The sequence below is a fragment of the Habropoda laboriosa genome, unplaced genomic scaffold (assembly GCF_001263275.1).
Source record: "Habropoda laboriosa isolate 0110345459 unplaced genomic scaffold, ASM126327v1 scaffold212, whole genome shotgun sequence".
NCBI lineage: Eukaryota > Metazoa > Arthropoda > Insecta > Hymenoptera > Apidae > Habropoda > Habropoda laboriosa.
In genome coordinates this window covers 222,462-240,833 of record NW_017100509.1, presented here as the reverse complement: position 1 = coordinate 240,833, position 18,372 = coordinate 222,462, and the positions used below count along the sequence as shown (strand labels likewise).

The 18,372-nt window shown below is 35.4% G+C and overlaps 3 protein-coding genes across 3 annotated transcripts in view; 1 reads left to right on the top strand and 2 right to left on the bottom strand.

Annotated features, from left to right (window-relative positions):
- Positions 1-8,984, bottom strand: part of LOC108576222 (transmembrane protein 94) — a 9,976-nt gene extending 992 nt beyond the window's left edge. The window contains exons 1-23 of the mRNA XM_017939176.1: positions 8,842-8,984; positions 7,991-8,157; positions 7,770-7,904; positions 7,532-7,668; positions 7,260-7,453; positions 6,714-7,184; positions 6,458-6,619; positions 6,280-6,383; positions 6,125-6,219; positions 5,791-6,028; positions 5,503-5,613; positions 5,191-5,284; positions 4,890-5,107; positions 4,573-4,808; positions 4,384-4,508; positions 4,151-4,299; positions 3,672-3,719; positions 3,009-3,143; positions 2,517-2,660; positions 2,028-2,172; positions 1,752-1,960; positions 555-729; positions 67-312 (exon numbers count right to left, since the gene is read on the bottom strand). Coding sequence (XP_017794665.1) covers positions 67-312; positions 555-729; positions 1,752-1,960; positions 2,028-2,172; positions 2,517-2,660; positions 3,009-3,143; positions 3,672-3,719; positions 4,151-4,299; positions 4,384-4,508; positions 4,573-4,808; positions 4,890-5,107; positions 5,191-5,284; positions 5,503-5,613; positions 5,791-6,028; positions 6,125-6,219; positions 6,280-6,383; positions 6,458-6,619; positions 6,714-7,184; positions 7,260-7,453; positions 7,532-7,668; positions 7,770-7,904; positions 7,991-8,154 — 3,735 coding nt within the window. The 5' untranslated portion in view covers positions 8,155-8,157; positions 8,842-8,984. The remainder of the gene's footprint in view (positions 1-66; positions 313-554; positions 730-1,751; positions 1,961-2,027; positions 2,173-2,516; positions 2,661-3,008; positions 3,144-3,671; positions 3,720-4,150; positions 4,300-4,383; positions 4,509-4,572; positions 4,809-4,889; positions 5,108-5,190; positions 5,285-5,502; positions 5,614-5,790; positions 6,029-6,124; positions 6,220-6,279; positions 6,384-6,457; positions 6,620-6,713; positions 7,185-7,259; positions 7,454-7,531; positions 7,669-7,769; positions 7,905-7,990; positions 8,158-8,841) is intronic.
- A 214-nt stretch (positions 8,985-9,198) lies between these two features.
- On the top strand, positions 9,199-14,633 carry LOC108576228 (mediator of RNA polymerase II transcription subunit 16). The gene is made up of 14 exons (XM_017939181.1): positions 9,199-9,272; positions 9,542-9,703; positions 9,782-9,980; positions 10,061-10,307; positions 10,391-10,546; positions 10,622-10,794; positions 10,884-11,211; positions 11,308-11,515; positions 11,632-11,806; positions 11,911-12,057; positions 12,155-12,368; positions 14,030-14,139; positions 14,223-14,368; positions 14,491-14,633. The coding sequence occupies exons 1-14, from the start codon at positions 9,211-9,213 to the stop codon at positions 14,612-14,614; spliced, it is 2,451 nt and encodes an 816-aa protein (XP_017794670.1). The 5' UTR covers positions 9,199-9,210; the 3' UTR covers positions 14,615-14,633.
- A 522-nt stretch (positions 14,634-15,155) lies between these two features.
- On the bottom strand, positions 15,156-17,067 carry LOC108576224 (thioredoxin-like protein 1). Its single transcript, XM_017939178.1, has 4 exons — positions 16,856-17,067; positions 16,227-16,494; positions 15,523-15,806; positions 15,156-15,427 (listed from the first exon to the last, which is right to left on the bottom strand). The coding sequence occupies exons 1-4, from the start codon at positions 16,951-16,953 to the stop codon at positions 15,214-15,216; spliced, it is 864 nt and encodes a 287-aa protein (XP_017794667.1). The 5' UTR covers positions 16,954-17,067; the 3' UTR covers positions 15,156-15,213.
- Between the last annotated feature and the right edge of the window lie 1,305 nt (positions 17,068-18,372).

The window sequence follows — 18,372 nt, the reverse complement described above, 5'->3', positions numbered from 1 at the left end:
TGAAAGGAAAATTAAAAAAAAAAAAAAAAAAAAAAAAAACAGAATGAAAATTCTTTTCCATCTTACCTGCCCGTTTATTGTACACTGATTTTTACCGGTCGCGCGTTGCATTATGGTAGGATCCATGGGTGTAGCAATCATGGATATAGATAACATTGGAATGATTAAACAACACAACCATAAGACTTGATCGACCGAAAACAGAGGTGGTAATAGGAAGAAACCAGACACAGCTTGAGTGAAGGATAGGGTTATTGTACAGCAGAGCCAGAATTGCACGCAATTCCAGAGGCATGTCATGTAATGCCGAGCCTAAATGTGCAATAAATCATTATAACAGTAGTTAATACGGAAATTAAAACGGAAATTGCAAATTTTTAATTGAAATTGAAATTTAAAAATGAATTGAAATTGAAATTGGAACATTTTGAAATTGAAATTGAAACATTTTCAAATTAAAATCGAGTTGAAAGGTTTGATCGAACGATGATACGCGATCGTGATTGAAAAATAGAAAAGGGGACCTTCGTGTTTAATATATCATGTGAATTTACCTCCATAATTAAATGGAAAATCGCGATCGGATCTTCCCGTTTCACACTTAAAGAGCAAGCAACTGAATTCAATGCCCTGCTCAAATCAACCGGAGATGGGCCTTGGTCTTCTGTAGTCGGCGTCAGTACAGGAATTCTTTGACAAACTTGTGGATACAACGGTTCCACTGCCACCCTAAAATTACACAATTTCCATGCATATCATCGTTTTACGCCTGAACGTTGCGTGAAACAGTTGAACACACGACCGATACTGTTTTATATTTTTTCTTTGCGAGAATCGAATTTATATTTGTACAATATTTTATCGAAATTCTCATGAAAATGGTATTTATCGACCAAGTCCCAAGAAGTCTCGAGAAACCTCAATGTTCCATGGTTCAAGATGAAAATATGTTGTACCTGCAGCCAGGTAGAGCTCGTCTAATGGTGTACAATAGACCTTACAGGAAACCAACGTTAAAAGTTGATTCAGACACGACGTATGGTTTGTCGTACAAGAAACTCGATCGGACCTTTAAACCGGTAGTCAACTACGGAAAGCACGAGAAGATAATAGCTGATAAAACGGGAGAATTTTACTTCGACACGGTGTACAAACTTTCTTATCCAGCTTGCGCTGGAAAAGTTCGAAAAGCTTTTGTCCCGAAACCATGTTTGTCGATCAATGGATCTCACGATATGACGAGTGTTCAGAAAATATCTTACACGAATCCTGGATACGTGAAAACGATATCTTGTAAACCGTACAAAGCTATGCTTCGACATCCATTATCGATGGATTGTAGAACAACGACGAAGGAATCTTACCAAGATTTCGGTATGCCTGTCGAAGTTAAAAGGCCGCGAAAACGAGACTTCTGGCAGACCAAGTTCAAACCAGATTATCGAACTACGAGTCAATTATCGTACCAATACGTGAAACCAATTTCAAGGAGGATTCGCGAACGTTATCGACCAGTTATATCTGTGCGAATCGAGAAAGATACGATATACAATACGAGCTATCAAGTTCCTGGACGTTTTACAGCTAAGAATAACGTTGTTCCTGAACGACACGTGTAATCTACTCGGTAATTCTTCGGGAAAATCAATCGTTAATTGCCATAATTACAATATAATTACAGTACATCAGCTTGCATAAATGTTCTTCCTGAATGATCCCGCATTTAATTAGAATAATTAAAGTATAATTACCCTGCATCAGCTTGCATAAAGATAGGCATGTTCTCTGCGTTAGCAGAGGAGCCAAGTACACAAACAACTTCTCCGTAATCTTGCATAATATGCAACATCTCCCTTGTAACAACAGTGTTGCAGTCGGTGAATAGGGACACCAAAAGGGGTACGTTATCTATTAACTCTATGTGCGGTCGAATCTTATCAATACCTCGAGGTAGTTTTGCCTGGCGAATAAATGCGAACATAAACCCTTTTTACGATACTGTTATACCTTATACGATAAAAACTTACCCTGTTCGATAAATCAAAATTTACAGGAGCACTTTGTTCGGTGCTGTCTGTAAGGCAACTTAGAGATCGCCATGCTTCTTGTCCCGAACCTAAATCCACGCTCTGTACTAGAACACTATCCTCGCTTCTCACCGTGTCCTGTTCCCTATTACCAAACGATTATTCAATGAAAATTTCACGTGTGTTTGTTTTTTAATGGAACGTAAAATTGATCAACGGATCAATCAACTATTTACAACTACGTAAAACTCATGTGTGGACAAAGTATCGGATAATTGAGCAATTCGATGAACACAAAAAGGAAGGTGTCTAGTCTACTGAAAAAACCGGGAAAGGGAGAACGAAAAATAATTACGAAAAGCGTGTCGATCCCGCTCTCGTCATCCTTTGTACTAGGTGACTTAGACTGCCATGCAAATTCAGAACTGATATAATTATAACATTCGATACATCGACGAGTATTTGTAGAATTGTCGAAACGTGACAAACCTATGGCTCATAGCGCTCTTTACTTGAGACGTTCCTGTATCGTTCCATTCCGTAGTCTCCTCGTCGAATTTCACCGTGGAGAAATCGGTGTTTATGGCACTTGGTGCTGACATACTCATGGCACGGCTGTTGTCCAGATTCGTGCTACAATTGCACAAAAGAGAAGAACCGTATTATAGAAAAAAACAATTTTCCCGTGCGCCGTTCATGCAGTAATAGAATCCTTGGAACACAAACACATCAATGCAGCATATTTATGCAGCAAAAATGTTCGAATGCATGCTCTTAATATTTGTCGTAATAAGTACCTCGGCAACGTTTCTTTTTTCTTTTTTTTTCTTTTTTTTTTTTGAATATCGGTATCGAGAAGCGAAAGCACATCTCTCAATCGAAGAAAAAAAAAAGTAGAGATAGGTACGTGTAGATCGAATTAACAATGAAAATGTTTCATTTTAGTGTTTATGTGTGATAAGAGGGTAATATGTAACATACCGAGGAGAGACACGATTAAGCAAGTGGCTGGCCTCATCCATGCAGGAGTAATTATGCTGATGAGATTGGGCCGAGGGAGTGGGTGAGGACATGGCTGCTGCCTGGCTCACCCACCAACCCACTGGACTCTCGGACCTAATATTGGCGTGTTAGTTACATACATTTATTTCGTGTATTTGATGTATGTCGATGGTAAATAATGAGATATTAACGCATGTGCATAGAATCATTTTTTTTTTTTTTTTTTTTAGAAGTGTATGAGAATCGATGGAGTTAAATAGTTTGTATCTGCTAATGAAGAAGCCATTAAAACTATGTAGTAGTAGTAGAGGTAGAGTTGATCGGTAAACTATCAGCGTAAATACAATCGTCTTAACTTAAACATTCTAATCAATTAAAAACATAACAGAATACGTGGAAAATAACTGGCAAGAAGGGAAGAATTCTTGGAAAATTCGAAACTGTTCGCTAAAGTATACGTGTCAATCGTAGGAAAGAAAAAAAGTCAAATAGGGGGAGGAAAGAAATCAGATCATCGCATTAGAACCTTTGGAAAAGTCATCTAGAAAATCGGTAATCGTAAGAAAAGTATTATTAATAAAGAGCGTAACGAATAAACATGCAAATTAGTAACAGTAATGAAAGAAAGAGGTATAGACAAACATATACGATGGGGGCATGTGTGGATATCTCTCCAGCCATTGCTGTCTCCTGTAACGTACATGCATATTTTTCATTCACATCCACAGTTATGACGAATAGAGCTAGTTAAAGAAATTCATTATCTCAAGTTACCAGCGTTTATTTTGTTTTTGTTTTGTTTTAGACTTACAACAGAGATTAGAGAAAAAAGAACATTAAAGAGACAACGGATTAATTGAATTCAAGAAGAAATTGTAGTACAACATCAGCAACATACGATTAGTGTAATAATTTTGTGTTGAATGTTTTTGTACACAGACTTTTACACGTATAAATATATATAGAGATATATATAGAATAAGAACATATTTATACTTTCCAACATGAGGACATGCCCCAAACTTTTTAGATTAATCCAAAAGCAAAAGAAAGCAAAGCAAAGTAGTTTATAGAGACATTGATTTTTTGTTTTTAGTGACAAATGGAAGAAGGTACAGTACCTAGCTCTCTCACTGAGCAACGATATGTGACAATTCCATCCACTTTCAAGTCCCATTTTCTCCGAGAACACGCGCGATCTTAGCTCGTTCTCTTTGCTGAAGTGAACGAAACGAATGCAGGCTCTGTCGAGTTGCTCGATTAATTGTACCTATGAAACATTTTATTTCATCCTTTTTTTTAATCCTATAAATCTTCGATTTGAAAAGTGTATTAATTTGACAAAGCACTTTACCATATCTGTTTGTGCTTGGTATTGCATAGTCACCATGCCAATGAACACTTGATTGCACTGAATTTCGAAGCAACTATCAACGTCGCTCACGTTGTCGTCTTTGTTTTCGTTGCATAATAGGGAATCTATTGTAATTCACATGAAAGCGTTAATGAAAGACGAACGTTTCTACACAATTACGATACTTGCCTGTCGAATGAAATTGGCCAAGTATGCCTTTTACTCTGGGATCGAGAACATTTCGGAAATCCCAAGGCAACGGAGTTGGACTTCTGTGAGGTGCGTATAAATGTTTGCTATCCGCAGGAAGTTCTAAATATATTTTCGTCATTTTATCGCTAATACCGCGTGTCAGCGGTCTGTACGCAAATGCGGTACAATATGACGTTAAGCTTGTCCTCTGATAAAAATCTTGCACTTTTTTCCTAAAAGAAAAGGCGAAATATTCGGAGGAATGTCGCACGAAAAGTAGGAAAATTCTGATAATTAATATCACTGTATGGTACCTATCTGACGCTGAAAGTGGACAGAGATCGTGACCGTCCCAAAACTCAATACAGGAATCTAAAATTATGTCTGCTGTACCCTGTGTAAGCAACTGCAAACCACCACCGCTGCGTTCTCTGACTACCACGGCGACCATGTGAGGGAAGGGAAACTTTAATTTTGTCGCGATGCTTAAAGATCGCGCGAACTTTATGTCTCGTCGTACCATTTCCGGTTGCTGCAACAGAACACCAAGTAATTCGATTTTTCCCTTCACCAAGAACGTGTGGAAAAGAAAGGTAAAATTCGAACGATGCTTACAACATGCCTAAACGTAGACAATTGTTGCTCCAATTGGAATATTGTTTGTGCTTGGTCTTGGAAACCTATTTGCTTCGCTAATTCGCACAAACACCTACGCGAAAATCATAGAAGAACTTGAATGAAACGGTATTTATCCCGACGTAGAAAGTAGAAAATAAAAGAAGAAGTAGAAGAAGAGAACAGAAGTGTGAGATTGTCCCATGATTGGCATTCCCATGAATATATCTTTTACAAAAGATACATTCACCCGTATAATACGGTTTAACTACATATATGGAGGATACGAAAAGTAACTATGGTGCGACTGACCACATGTGTCCAAGGCTCCCTGACTCGTCGACTAAATACACTTGTCTTGAACTTTGCATTGTATCTTTTGCCTGATACCCACTCTTATCTTCTATACTGTGATCCTGGTAGCTGACAAATGTGTATGATCAACGTTACTGGTAATTGGACGTGTTACCTTTGGACTGTCTTAGGAATATGCGAATGATAAACTGGATGTAATTAGCTTGATATTTAGGTGAAATTAGTTCGAATAATGCGACAAACGTAAAATGAAATATGCGATCCTAACGACACACGGGTACATACCGTCTGTTTGTAACTGGTACAAGATTCTCATTATACAAAGCTTCACACGTGACATGGCAACAGAACTGCATGTAATGTTCTTGCGTGTCCATGTTGCACGTGTTGAGGAGAATTGCTAAACCTAGGGGTTTCAACGAGTTCAAGTGTTGCCTCCACGAATGATCGTCAAATTGCAGACGAAAGGGTAAAGCGTGATCATGGGTGAGGTCCAAAACTTCAGCCGTTGAATGAGACAGATCTGTAACACGTAATACTTCATTTTTCACGGGTGAAATTTCCAGATGAAATTTTAAACCGGTGCCCGTTTGCTTTCTTTTCTTTTGTGTTTTATTACCATTCTGCACGTAGGACGTTTTATTCGAATCTTGTTTGGAGTTCTCGGTTTGAGTTTGGCATTTGGCTTCGGAAGTTCTATCTAAGCTACCAGTGCTGTAAAATCACGATAATCGTAGACGTTTGAATCAGGATTGTCGTGCTAGATATATTTACCTCGAAGACGGGGATAAAGTATTGGCATTTCGTAAAAAAAATACTTTCTCCGCAGTTGGATTAGGCCATGAAAGAATTCCCTTTTTATCCACGCAGCATAACGCCTGGAAGAAAAGGATACCTTTTATCTATCCTATAAATATTACTCGAAATTGAAATCTTCTTATGTTTGAAGTACCGTGACTGAGCCTAAAACGTGTAGAATACTTGCGGATCTCGACATCATGTGTTCTTTGCCAGATAGAATATCGAAAAAATATTCTTTCAATTCCAACCAATTGTACACTACTTCTGGATGACTGGGTGCAGAAAAATCTGCATCCTCGAAAGGGTCGACGAACTGAAACGAACATAGTTTACAAAATATCCCAGGGAGACATTTCATCCACCTCTCCACGATACAAATTCTCCCTTATTTTACGAGGCATATTAACCTGGAGTTTCTTCGAAGATTGATAAAGCTTGAACAGAGCTTTGAAACGTGCCATTCCGAAACAATTTAGAAAAATCCAACAAGTCGGGAATACTAACGGAAGTAAAGGTATACTAATAGCGATCGGCTGTAGGAGGAACATTTCATTCCAATAACCGACACCAAAGTATTCTGACAAATACAAGTATCGAAATAAATTTACAACTAGCACAATGATGAGTAGAACGGGGTAAGCAAGTTGTTCAATACAACAGATCATTAGAAGATGTCGTTTACGATTGTGATATGTGACCGGCCTATCAAGAGCTTGGTCGAGTGCCATTCTCAGATTCATCAGATACGGGGTTTCCTGAAGTTTGTAAACTTTATTCCTCAACGGCATTCGTGCCTGTGGCGTTGAAAAGATCTCGTTTGCGCTGTGGACCTGTGGACTGTACACTTCTCTCGCGTGTAACACTGGGGCTTCGGTATCCTGAAATTATCTCGCATTATCGCTTGTTTCATGTGTGATACATATGTTATCGTACGTTATCACGTTAGAACTTACATTGTAGGGGATGCAATAACCAGGCGCTTGTTGTCCAGGTTTCATAACGATTATATCTCCAGCAACTAATAATGCCCAGGGCAAATTAACTATGTGACCATCGCGGTATGTCCACTGCAAAGTTAAACAAGGAGACAGTGGACTGCATAAGTGTGGATAATTTCCGGGATACCATTGCGAAGTGTGTTTTGCAACTGAAATGTACGAAAGATAATCGTGCGAAGACAGTTTTGAGACACGACAAGTTGTAGGTTTTTTGGATATTCAAGTACCTTCCAACTGGTCAAGAAGAATTCGTACTCTGTACGGTATTTCTTCATGACGTAATTTATTATCCGACACGACTAAAATAAAGTTTAACACTACTAAACAACAGACAGTCAGTCCTTCATAAGGCAGTGTAGGGTACCTGGAATTATACAAAGTTTTGGGCATTTTTTAATTTTCTTTTTTAATATGATTTCGTTTGGAATTTTCATTATGTGAGAAAAAGATTGATTTGGTTCGTACCATGTATCGTTGATCGTGAAGAATCCAATAACAAGGATAATGGCATTGATCAAAAGTGCAACTGCCGATGTCCAACAAAGGGTTGTATATTGACTTCTATGGTGTAATGTGTCCTTTAGCCAAGCTTTATATTTTCTGCACATAGACACAATGGTATAGAGTGTAAAATATGAAATTTGTATTTTATTGTAAAGAATGATAGATAAATAATGAAAAATTACTTATTTCTCCTGTAGTCTTCTTCATATTCTTGCAAGACTCTTTTAATATCACGTTGCAATGTCTCAATAGCAATTTCTGTACTTAGTCCTAATGGTTCTTCAGATTTATTGTTAGGATTTTCAGTTGGTTTGGAAGTGTTGTCCTTTGCCTGATCACCATCCATTTTCTATATAATGAAGTCGTTATACTTTTTTGTAACTTACTGTATGGCATGCATTTAGAATCACATATGCAGGTTCTATAAATTATAGCACATATAGCAAAAGAAAAAACTCAATCTTTTGTGTCTACTGTAAAAGCACCTTAATGTGTAAGGTATAGAAATAATGTAGAATGAAGTAAGAGTAAGAATTAATAAATACTACATAGTTTCCTTCAAAAGAGACGGTAGAAAGTTATTAACTAATGATGTCCTTTATGCATATATTCAGAAAAATAAATATAACATGCAGAGTAAACAAAAAATTTCAATAATCTAGGCAAACAAGATTTCTAACAATTTATTATGCTTCACTTCAGTTTTCTTTGTAGAACATGCATTATGATTATTGTAGAATTTTTTTTTTAATGTTATATTTAAGCAACAATAACGTAATATGCTTGTATCCAAATCCACACCATAAAAAATAAATAACCAAAAACACAAATTAATAGAAAATTTAAACAACCTTTTTTTGTATTTTTATTATGGCACAAGTAGGTACAGGAAATTGAAATAAATAAGGAGAAAACGATGCAAATATGATTTATTAATACAGCCAGTTTCAAAAGGACAAAAAGCAAATCAAAACAAACAGAGCGAGGTTAAACTGCATTAACACTTGCATAAGTTGATTAACGGGCCTAGTACCGTTTATGTTGTATTCGGAGTACAAATTTGATGCTTTAAAGTTCGGTCGTAAGTCGGATAACTAAAAGTAATGGGAAAAGTCTCATAATTGTAAATGACCTAAATCAGAACGAAGAATGCATATTCGGATGGGTCACATCACAAACACATAGTTTATCACATGACGCAGTGCTGATGACTGCGATGTGAGCGTCGATCTGTTGTCGTTTTCCCGGTATAATTTTCTTACGTGATGTATTAAAATTTGTAAATTCTACACTCCATGTTCTCGTGCATCGCAATGCACGAGTATAATAAACGAATAATTTTGGAGTGCATGCACTCGTGTTCATAGTGTTTGTTGTATTGTAGAATAACCTAACCTCAAAAATGGATTTATTGTACACTGTAAATAGAAAAGTGGCACTAAAACCGTTTGTAAATCAAGAAAGGTACGTTGTCGTTAGTTTTTTCTTAATTTTTTATAATATCTTAATTTTTTTAAATCAAAAGTAACTTCTATCTCTAGCACTTCTGTTACTCATGTACCATGCTCAAATAAAATGTTAACAAATAAAGTATATTCTATTTGCTTTAATGCTTACTTGATTAGTATTTTGATAATTCATAATAATGTCTATGTAAATTTTAAATGCATATATAATTAAATTTAACTCCAAAAATATACATTTTAAAACAAAATTCTTTAATGTTTATGCAGTAATCAAATTTTTAGCCTGTATGAAGGACAATCTTTATGCTCGTTATCTAGTCGTAATATAACAGCATTTACTACAACTACAGAGTTAGATGATAATAGTGGAAAGACATGGGGGTCACATGTTTATGTTTGTGATTTAAATATGCCATGGCATACACACAAGTATGAAATGTTTTCAAATAGTTTAGCATTCTTTCGAAGAATTTCACAAAATTAATTAATATTATTACATACCATTAGGGTCTTATCAAATAAGAACACTATTACTGCGTTAGAATGGGATTTACCAGGTGATAAATTAGTAGTTGCTGATTCCACTGGAAATGTTCAGTTGTGGATGTTTAAAGATCATGTTCTTAACGATTGGGTGCTGATTGGTTCTACCTGTTTTGTTGGTGAACATATATTAGGTGCAGCTTGGTTTCATAATGGGAAAAAGGTACTTATAATTAGTGCCAAGGATTTCTCAATGTCAGCTTCGAGGAATTTGATTTAAAGTAAAACAACTTGTTATTTCAGACAGGGCTTGTAACAGAGAAAAAGGATAGTATACATTATAGTGAGAAATTTAATCATTTGCCTTTTGCCCCCTCTGTAAGACAATTTGGCGGTAGAGCAGCAGAGGGTGTACTAGTGGTTTCAACCACAGGTATGGTTGGTGCAGTTATGATTACAAAAGATTTTCAAAATCCTGTTTGCTCCTCTACAGAAAGCTTAGGCAGTACTAGACACAGAATTACAGCAGTTGATTTATGTTATGGAAAAAGTACATACATATCCATGTATTAATTGAAGTAGTTGTATGAGTAATAATAAACAGGATTAATACAAGACTTGATAAATTTTTAGATGGTCATATTTTGGTAGCAGTAAGCAGTGGAAATATTTGCTTACCAATTAGGTGTTACAGAGTATTAGTACGTAAGAATGACGATAAATGTACTATAACATCACAAGCACTCCCTAGTTTTTTCCTACAAGATGGTGCACCAAAGGACAGTACATGTAAAGTCAAACAATTTTCTTATCGTGTTAATTATAGGTCATCCAGGATTTAGTATAATAGAATTATTTCCTTAGATACAAGTGTTACACACTTGAAGTTTGTAGTCCGTGAAGATGCAGATTCTCTGGTTATTGCTGTTAATAGTGATAGTGGAGGTATAGTAGAAGTGTGGGAATTGAGGGAAAAATCACAACCAGTTCATAAGTTGTTTCAACCCAAAACATTGGAACCATTTAAAACTGTAGTGGTATGTATTTCTAGATGGAGACAATTGTGTTTCCAAAGGTTTGTATACATCTACCGATTTAACGACATATTTTCAATACACATTTATAGGTATGGCAACATCAATCACAATATCGTTGTCAATCACCAATAGCAGCAATAGCTACTACCAAATTATCTATAGTCACCACATTGCCTCCTCCAAGTTACGTTGTAGTAGCTTTGGCAGACTCTTCGGTACATTGTTTAAGTCGCGATTGTCTAAAAGAAATAGCTTTTTCATCTTTGAATATGGCATGGCGACCTGACGAACCTAATAATAAATATTTTAAAAGTTCCGTTTCTATAACAAACATAGATCTGTCTTGGCTAGGTTGTGTACTTTTAGCCTGTGATACACGAGGAAATTTGTATTTATATAAATTACTGCCCGATGGAGGTAACTTCTTTCCGTAGCTTCACGTGAAAAAAAAAAAAAAAAAAAACAAATTCCTCTTGAAAATAGAACGCACCACTATCGATATTTTGTTTACAGGACCATCGTTAACATTAAGTTACGCTTGTACACTGTTGGAATATTGTTTAGTAACAGGATTAGATTGGTTGGATATACTGTTATGTTTAAGATCCTCGATGATCGAACCGTTATGCGAAAGACTGGATGTCTCTTTTAACAGACAATTGCAGCCAATTCAACAATACCATTATATCCAATTTCTTTGCATTAAAACGTCACTGTACAGGTTCCGTATCGTTTGTTAAATAATAAAAAAAGCAAAATGCTTCTTATAAATTGTTTCACTTGAAAAGTATGCTGTTTCGTGTCTATTCCGTGTAGAATGATCGCCTTCACTTCTAGAATGCTGGTACCCGGACAAAGTAAAGCGGCGGATTTGTCGTCGTTACTTATGATACATTCGGTAGCGACAGCCTTTAAATCGTTATTACGTCCGTCAGATTTAATTTCACACGATAAGGGGCCAGCGGAGAGCTTAGCAACGGTGATTAACGAAGCAATTACCGATGTAGATAAGGTAGAAATGTAACTCAATTCTTCTTTATTCGCAACATGTAGGTTCCACAATATAAACAGGTGTCTGATAACAACGGATAATTGTGAATGTGTAATTTGCTCCAGGTACTTTTACACCTCGATCCCAAAGAATTTACGGTAGAGCCAAGTACGCTTCAGTCGTTGCAACAATTAATCCAATGGGTGGCCAATCTAGCGTTGAATCTCTTAGCTCGTCTCCCGGAACAACGGTTGCAGATGAAATCTGGCGGTGTTAGTATTGCGAATAAATATTCGAATAACATAGTTAATCCTTATCCCAATATTGTAGCTATACTCATTTTCCTTTTCACGTGGTACATTGACGCAGTACGAGCTCCTCAAGGATCACAAGGCTTTAAATACATTGAGAGAGTTGCTGGTAATTATACGTATATGGGGTTTATTACGTCCTTCGTGTCTACCAGTATTTCTTCGTAGTACCGATAATCTCGATGTATTAGCCTTGTTATTCCGTTTACTATCGAAACTGGTCCAACCGAACGGAGATGGTCAGAGTCAACAGGTAGACGACGGTTTAATCGGTAAGTCCTTTATCCTGCGTTTATTACATACATATGTAGCGTTAGAACATAGTGTTTAATATAATCGTGGAAATAAAATAGGGAATCATTCGTGGTTAACATTTATGAGCAATCGTCTGGATTTTATCGTATTATGTTGGTTAGTAGGAAGTAAGATAAAGCACCACTTCCTCGTATGTTAAAAGAGTATTGCAGATTTTTTCGTTCAGTAGTGGTAAATGTATCCTAGAGACTATACGTGAAATGTTCAAGTGCAAGGAAATATTATTGTAACTTTTATAATCCAGTTGTACGAAATTTGAAAATGAGCAAGAAAGTTAGGGCGGGACAAACGAATTCGTTGGTCCTAAGAAAGGATAAGTTGCTACAAAGTGAATCGAGCTGTTGCTGTTCGTGCTCGAGACCATGTAAATTCGCGATATTTTGTACAATCACGTTAGTAATTTTATTATTCTACTGGTTTGTATTGGCACCTCGTTTACTACACGTATTCATTAGTCAAATACAAAAGAAGTCTGTCGGTTGGTACGTTGGGTATTGGTTGTACATGTTTTTCATTTGGTTATTCATTACGTTGTGCTTGATTGTAATTTGGCGATGCATCGATAATAGAAGCGTGGATAGTGTGAAGTTGCAATTATACGGCACGAATGATTCCCTGAAACCCGGGTCTTTCGTTCACACGAAGCTCGATACAAAAGATGTTGGACCTTTGAACGATTCGATTTCTGTTAAACGTAAAATTATCACGGATAAACCGAGTACAGAGATTACCGACGAATCTCGACGTAACAGAGCGAAAAAGCACAAAGATCTTCCGCCACTTGTGATCCATCGTCGTAATTCGGGGAACGATATCGAACGGTTTGGTACTGTAAAAGTGGAGAAAGATGTTGACAAAATTGGGGGAAAGAAGGGCGTGTCGGAGTTAGAGGACGATAAACGGAAGGCTGAAAGAGAGTCGATGAAGGAGTATTTAAAATTGGTGGCAGTTACTCCACAGGATGATACAGATACGAAATCACCGAAAGGACCTCTTTCGCCAAGAGAATTATTCTTCATCGATCTGATAAGAGAGGCTGAAAAAGCTGAACGAAGTAGAGCGGATAATCCTAAGAGAACGGAGGAGGAACATTTTTTCCCAAGTGATTTTTCTCCGACTGAAAAAGACATCGGTAAATATAGGAAAGAGGAGATAAGGCTGACTGAAAGTCCGACAAGTGCAGAACGGGAAGCAACTTATTTCATCGCGGACGTGGAAAGTCCGAGAAGCGAGAAAGCAGAAGTGTTTTTGGTAATCGATCCAGATCCGGAGATAGTCGAAGAATTTTCTGTGAATTTGAACGAGGAGAAACCGACGTTTGTGTTGAAAGATAATTCTAACAACGAAGAGATCGAAAACATTGACGATAAAGTTGTTCTATTCGAAGTATAATTAAGCACTCTCTAGTTCGATAAAATATTCAAATCGTTCATTTTTATTATTAGCTACTAATTTCATCGTATATTCATATTATTATCATGATTTTAATCGAATGGTAAATAAACTAGTTACGCAAGAAGACAGGACAAAATTTACAATTCGCAGCAACCTTTCTCCAGAAGGCAATAAAATGATAAATTTCGACAAAACATGCGCTACGATAATGACTTTCTTACAGATGACTGTTGCCTGCTACCTAATCAAATAATGATACCACAATTACATCAGGGCAATAGCATTACGGCTATAGCTACCCCTGTACTATTTTATCAAAGTTTTCCCTTACAGGTAAAAACGGATGAAGATATTCTCTCGTGAATTTAACGAGTTACGTTTAATTATTTTTCATTTTTTTTTTTCTCCAATTGTAGTTAGAATACGGTATAGAACCCGAACAATTATTATTTATGCCTGACCTGAATTCAGTTGAAGGTTGTATGCACAGTGGTCAGATTGTGGATGGTATTAGGCATTTGTATCTTGGAAAGCAACCGCTTCTCGTTAAACAGTGTACAAGGTATCGTATCTTAACGAAATTCGATTAATTAGGAAGATGTTTTCTTTCAGATTTTCTGCTAGTACGAAGTATTTTTAATACGACGATATTATAGAGTTAGTTCTGATAAATAAAAATTTCAGGTGTGGTGGGAAAGCACAAGTTCAAAATATGACGAGAACAGCTGCAATTAGAGCATGGGATCAAAGATGGTCACGAGCTTGTCGCTGCGGTGGCGTTTGGCGAATTCATAAAACTTGCCCGTAAATTATTAGTTAAATGTAGTGTACTGACGAATTTTATATTAGAATAATTGTACTTGCGATTTTGTACATGATAAAGCAAACAATATTAAACACTTTTATTTAAAATATAATTGAACTATTCTCTTCGATATCCTTCCTCCTCGTATATTATTCAGTGATGATTTTTGTTTAGATTATAAGTAATTAAATGAAACTGTACAAGTGTTCATTTTTATCGTTTATTTATTACGTGTACAATAATTTTTTTTATTGCTTCCAAGTTTACAGTTCGTAAGATGTTCGTGCAAGCGTACATGTAAAAATTATTTACACAATATTTTTTTGAAATAAAGAATTACGTTTATAAAGGAAAACATGCATTGCAACTACTTGCTGCAATTTATTTTGGAGGATCTCCTTTATTTTATTACATTGTTTCGTAATTATAGAGATCTTGATTACATAATGTAATGTTTACATGAATAGGACAGACATAATAAAAAAATGTTCATTCTGTATCATTGTTAGACAATCCATTAGACAATCATTGTTAGACGGCCAAGGCTAGTTTATTTGACATAACATATTCTTTTACAATTCATTGGTGTTAACAATTGGGCGTTAATGACTCTCCCCTTTTTTACCCAACACTCTCTTAAATTCTCCCATATTTGTTGTTGAGATAAGTGAACCAAATACAGCTACGTTATCAATCCTTGTTGTTTCACTACCAGTTTGATTGTCTTTCACGAAAATTTGTAAATTCTGCACATTTTGAAATTTTACGTAACGCAAAGCGATCGGATTACCTTCTTCAATATCCTTTGGCGATAATCTGTGTGAAAATAATGTAACGAAATTAGAAGAAATTTGCATGATAAATTTTAGAAGAATGTTGCGTGATAGTAAATTAAAGATCATCGGTCTTACGTCAGATCTTGGATGCTTGTATTAGAATCTGCCATGTCAAAATCAATTGTTCTAGGCTGATTGATAAACAGCTTGATATTTTTTGGTCCCTTATCTTTGGGAGCTTTAATTTTTATAGAATGTAATTTAACTGTTTGTGTAAATACAATTGATAATATCAATTGTTCATCACAATCACTTTCCAAATATCCATCACCAGCAGTCAAGCATTGTAAGAAATTATGTTCATCAGATTCATTTAAACATTCACAGTGTGCTTCAGTTATAAAAGCAGCTAAATCCATCTGCAGAAGGTATATTTGAGAATTTTGAAGTTCTTATAGAGAACATATATCTCTAATAGTTTTATGTACAAAAAGTTGGGTACAAACATCCAGGGAAATAACAAATACATAACAAATTTTATGAAAATGGAAGTATTTAAATGTGGTACAAGTTTTACAATATGACATATACATATTACATATTAAAGATAATAAACTTACAATTACATGCAATTCATAAAGCAATATAATTTATATTGCATATTTTAATCTGTAGTTTTTTAATTTTTTTTTAATTAACGAATGTATTATAATAATGTTAATATCCACTGAAAGAAGGTTACCACAACTTTTCTATTGGTACTTATTCCAGAAGTACAGAACAGCAACGAGAAGTATCATTCCAAAGATATGATAATAAACATTATCACTACTTCGTACATGTCCAGATACTGGACTCCCTGAATCCTCTGTATCTTTGTTGCCATAAAACTGTTGAATTTTTGACTCGAGTCCAACTGGATCAGCTCCCTGACATAAGCCCAATTTTGCTTGGTTGCGGTAAAATATGAATGTAGGCATTGCACTAACTCCCTGCACAGCAGCAGTTTCTGCACATTTATCTACATCAAGTTTAAGAAATGCCGCATTTGGATATTTGACTGATAGCTGCTCAAATACTGGTGCAATTCTTTGGCAAGGACCACACCTGTAAAGGATAAAATTAACATTGATACATATGTCCAAATAATGAAATCAATTAGCTTTGTTAACTCTGTGCAATATAAAGGTACAAAATTGGTTTAACAGGAATGAGATTTATTGTAGTTTTAAATCATTGTTAAAGTATAATATGTCAATGAAAATAGTTACAAACGTTTAAACTAGGCATGTTGTTAGTTTTATGAAATAGTTTGAATTTTTTTAAGCAAGTTAGTCTTGAAATGAGAAAAAAGCGCACAAAAGTTCGGAAGTTACAACAAATTAGCGTGGATGAATTCAAATGCAAGAAATGCAAAAATGTTAGAATTTTCCAGTTTTAATATTTGATATAATCCTGAAAAGCCTACCATGTTGCGGTAAAATCTACCACAACTAATTTCGTGCCGGCATTAGCCAATTCCTCATAAAATTGACCGTCGTCGTTGATTACGCGTACAGCTCCCATTGTATAGTTTTCAACTACTCTAATACAATATGAATGTAGAAAACACGTATTAAAATGCGTCGGTATATTGAATGACTGGCACTTTGACCACACAGTAGTACGTGTTTGAATAGGTTCGGTTCACCCTTATGGTTAATGCACAATCAAATATTTCAGGCATGCGATTGGAGCTTCGGTATCGTTCGAAATCCACGTGAGCAGATCCTGAATAAATTGAAAATGCAGCTGATACTTGGGTATACATGAAGATCCGCCCTATAGTTGACGCGCCAAATATGGAGTGCTTCCAGCAGACATGGCGAAGCGACGCATATTCCTTTTGTGGAGTTTATCGAAGTTTCCAGTAATTTGGTAAGTTAAAACTTTATTCAATATTGAAAAATTGTTGTTTGCGAGTGTGTGTGATTATTTTCGATACAGTTTATACGATTTCTTAACGGGAATTGCCGTGTATACGTTGATTGTGCAGTATAATTCAAATTGACGTTCCATATTGCAAATTCAAATACAGTGTAACGATACAGCAGCGTTATATCCTATTTTTCTTGTAATTTCGATCGAAGATAATTAAAATTTGCATACAGAAATTTTGATAAATAGAATTTCATTTGATTTTTATAACATTTTTACGCGAAATAGGTTATGCTTTAATTTTATTTACGAACGTTCGTAGTATATGTACATATATCGAAATGTCAAACGCATTATTTTTCAGGATTAATATTTTATTCACAGTAAACGTTCAAATTAATAATAAGCGTCAATATACGTAATTTTGATCTTAAATTATCGAATAGAATACTTTTATTAGATATCATTTACATTTCTTTACTGTAATGCAATAGTAGAATGTGTTTCTTCCGGATCCGAATTTTGTTCCTAAATAAATTTTGCATTTTGGACAATAATGTGCTGTATTTTTATATTTATCAGTAACATAAGGTATCATGCACATGCTATAGGAGTGAAATTTGATATTTTTAGAAAGCAAAACTTGATTTTTGTGATTTTTTCAAGAAAAAAGTCATTTATCATTTGTACCAACCAAACGGGAAATAAACTTGCAGCTAAAGCATGTGTTACACCAGTACTGTAATGGTAAATTTTAGTTCTTATATAACATAAACAATTTGGACAAGTTGTTTCGTATGGAAACTTGTTAAATTCAGTATGTTCTGTGAATAAAATATCTTTTTTAATTTAACGAACTAAATTGTTAATTTTCATCCATCTTAACAAACACAGGTATTAATAACAAACGTAATATTAATTTAGTTTCACTCACCTCTTTCTGAGTAAGGAAACTTTCGTATAATAGATCGTTTCTTTAGAACTTTTTTTATGTTCAATTTAAAACTAAACCGACGTTTTTTATTTAATTCAAAGTTAGACAATTGATAAGTCTGTCGCTTCTCTTGG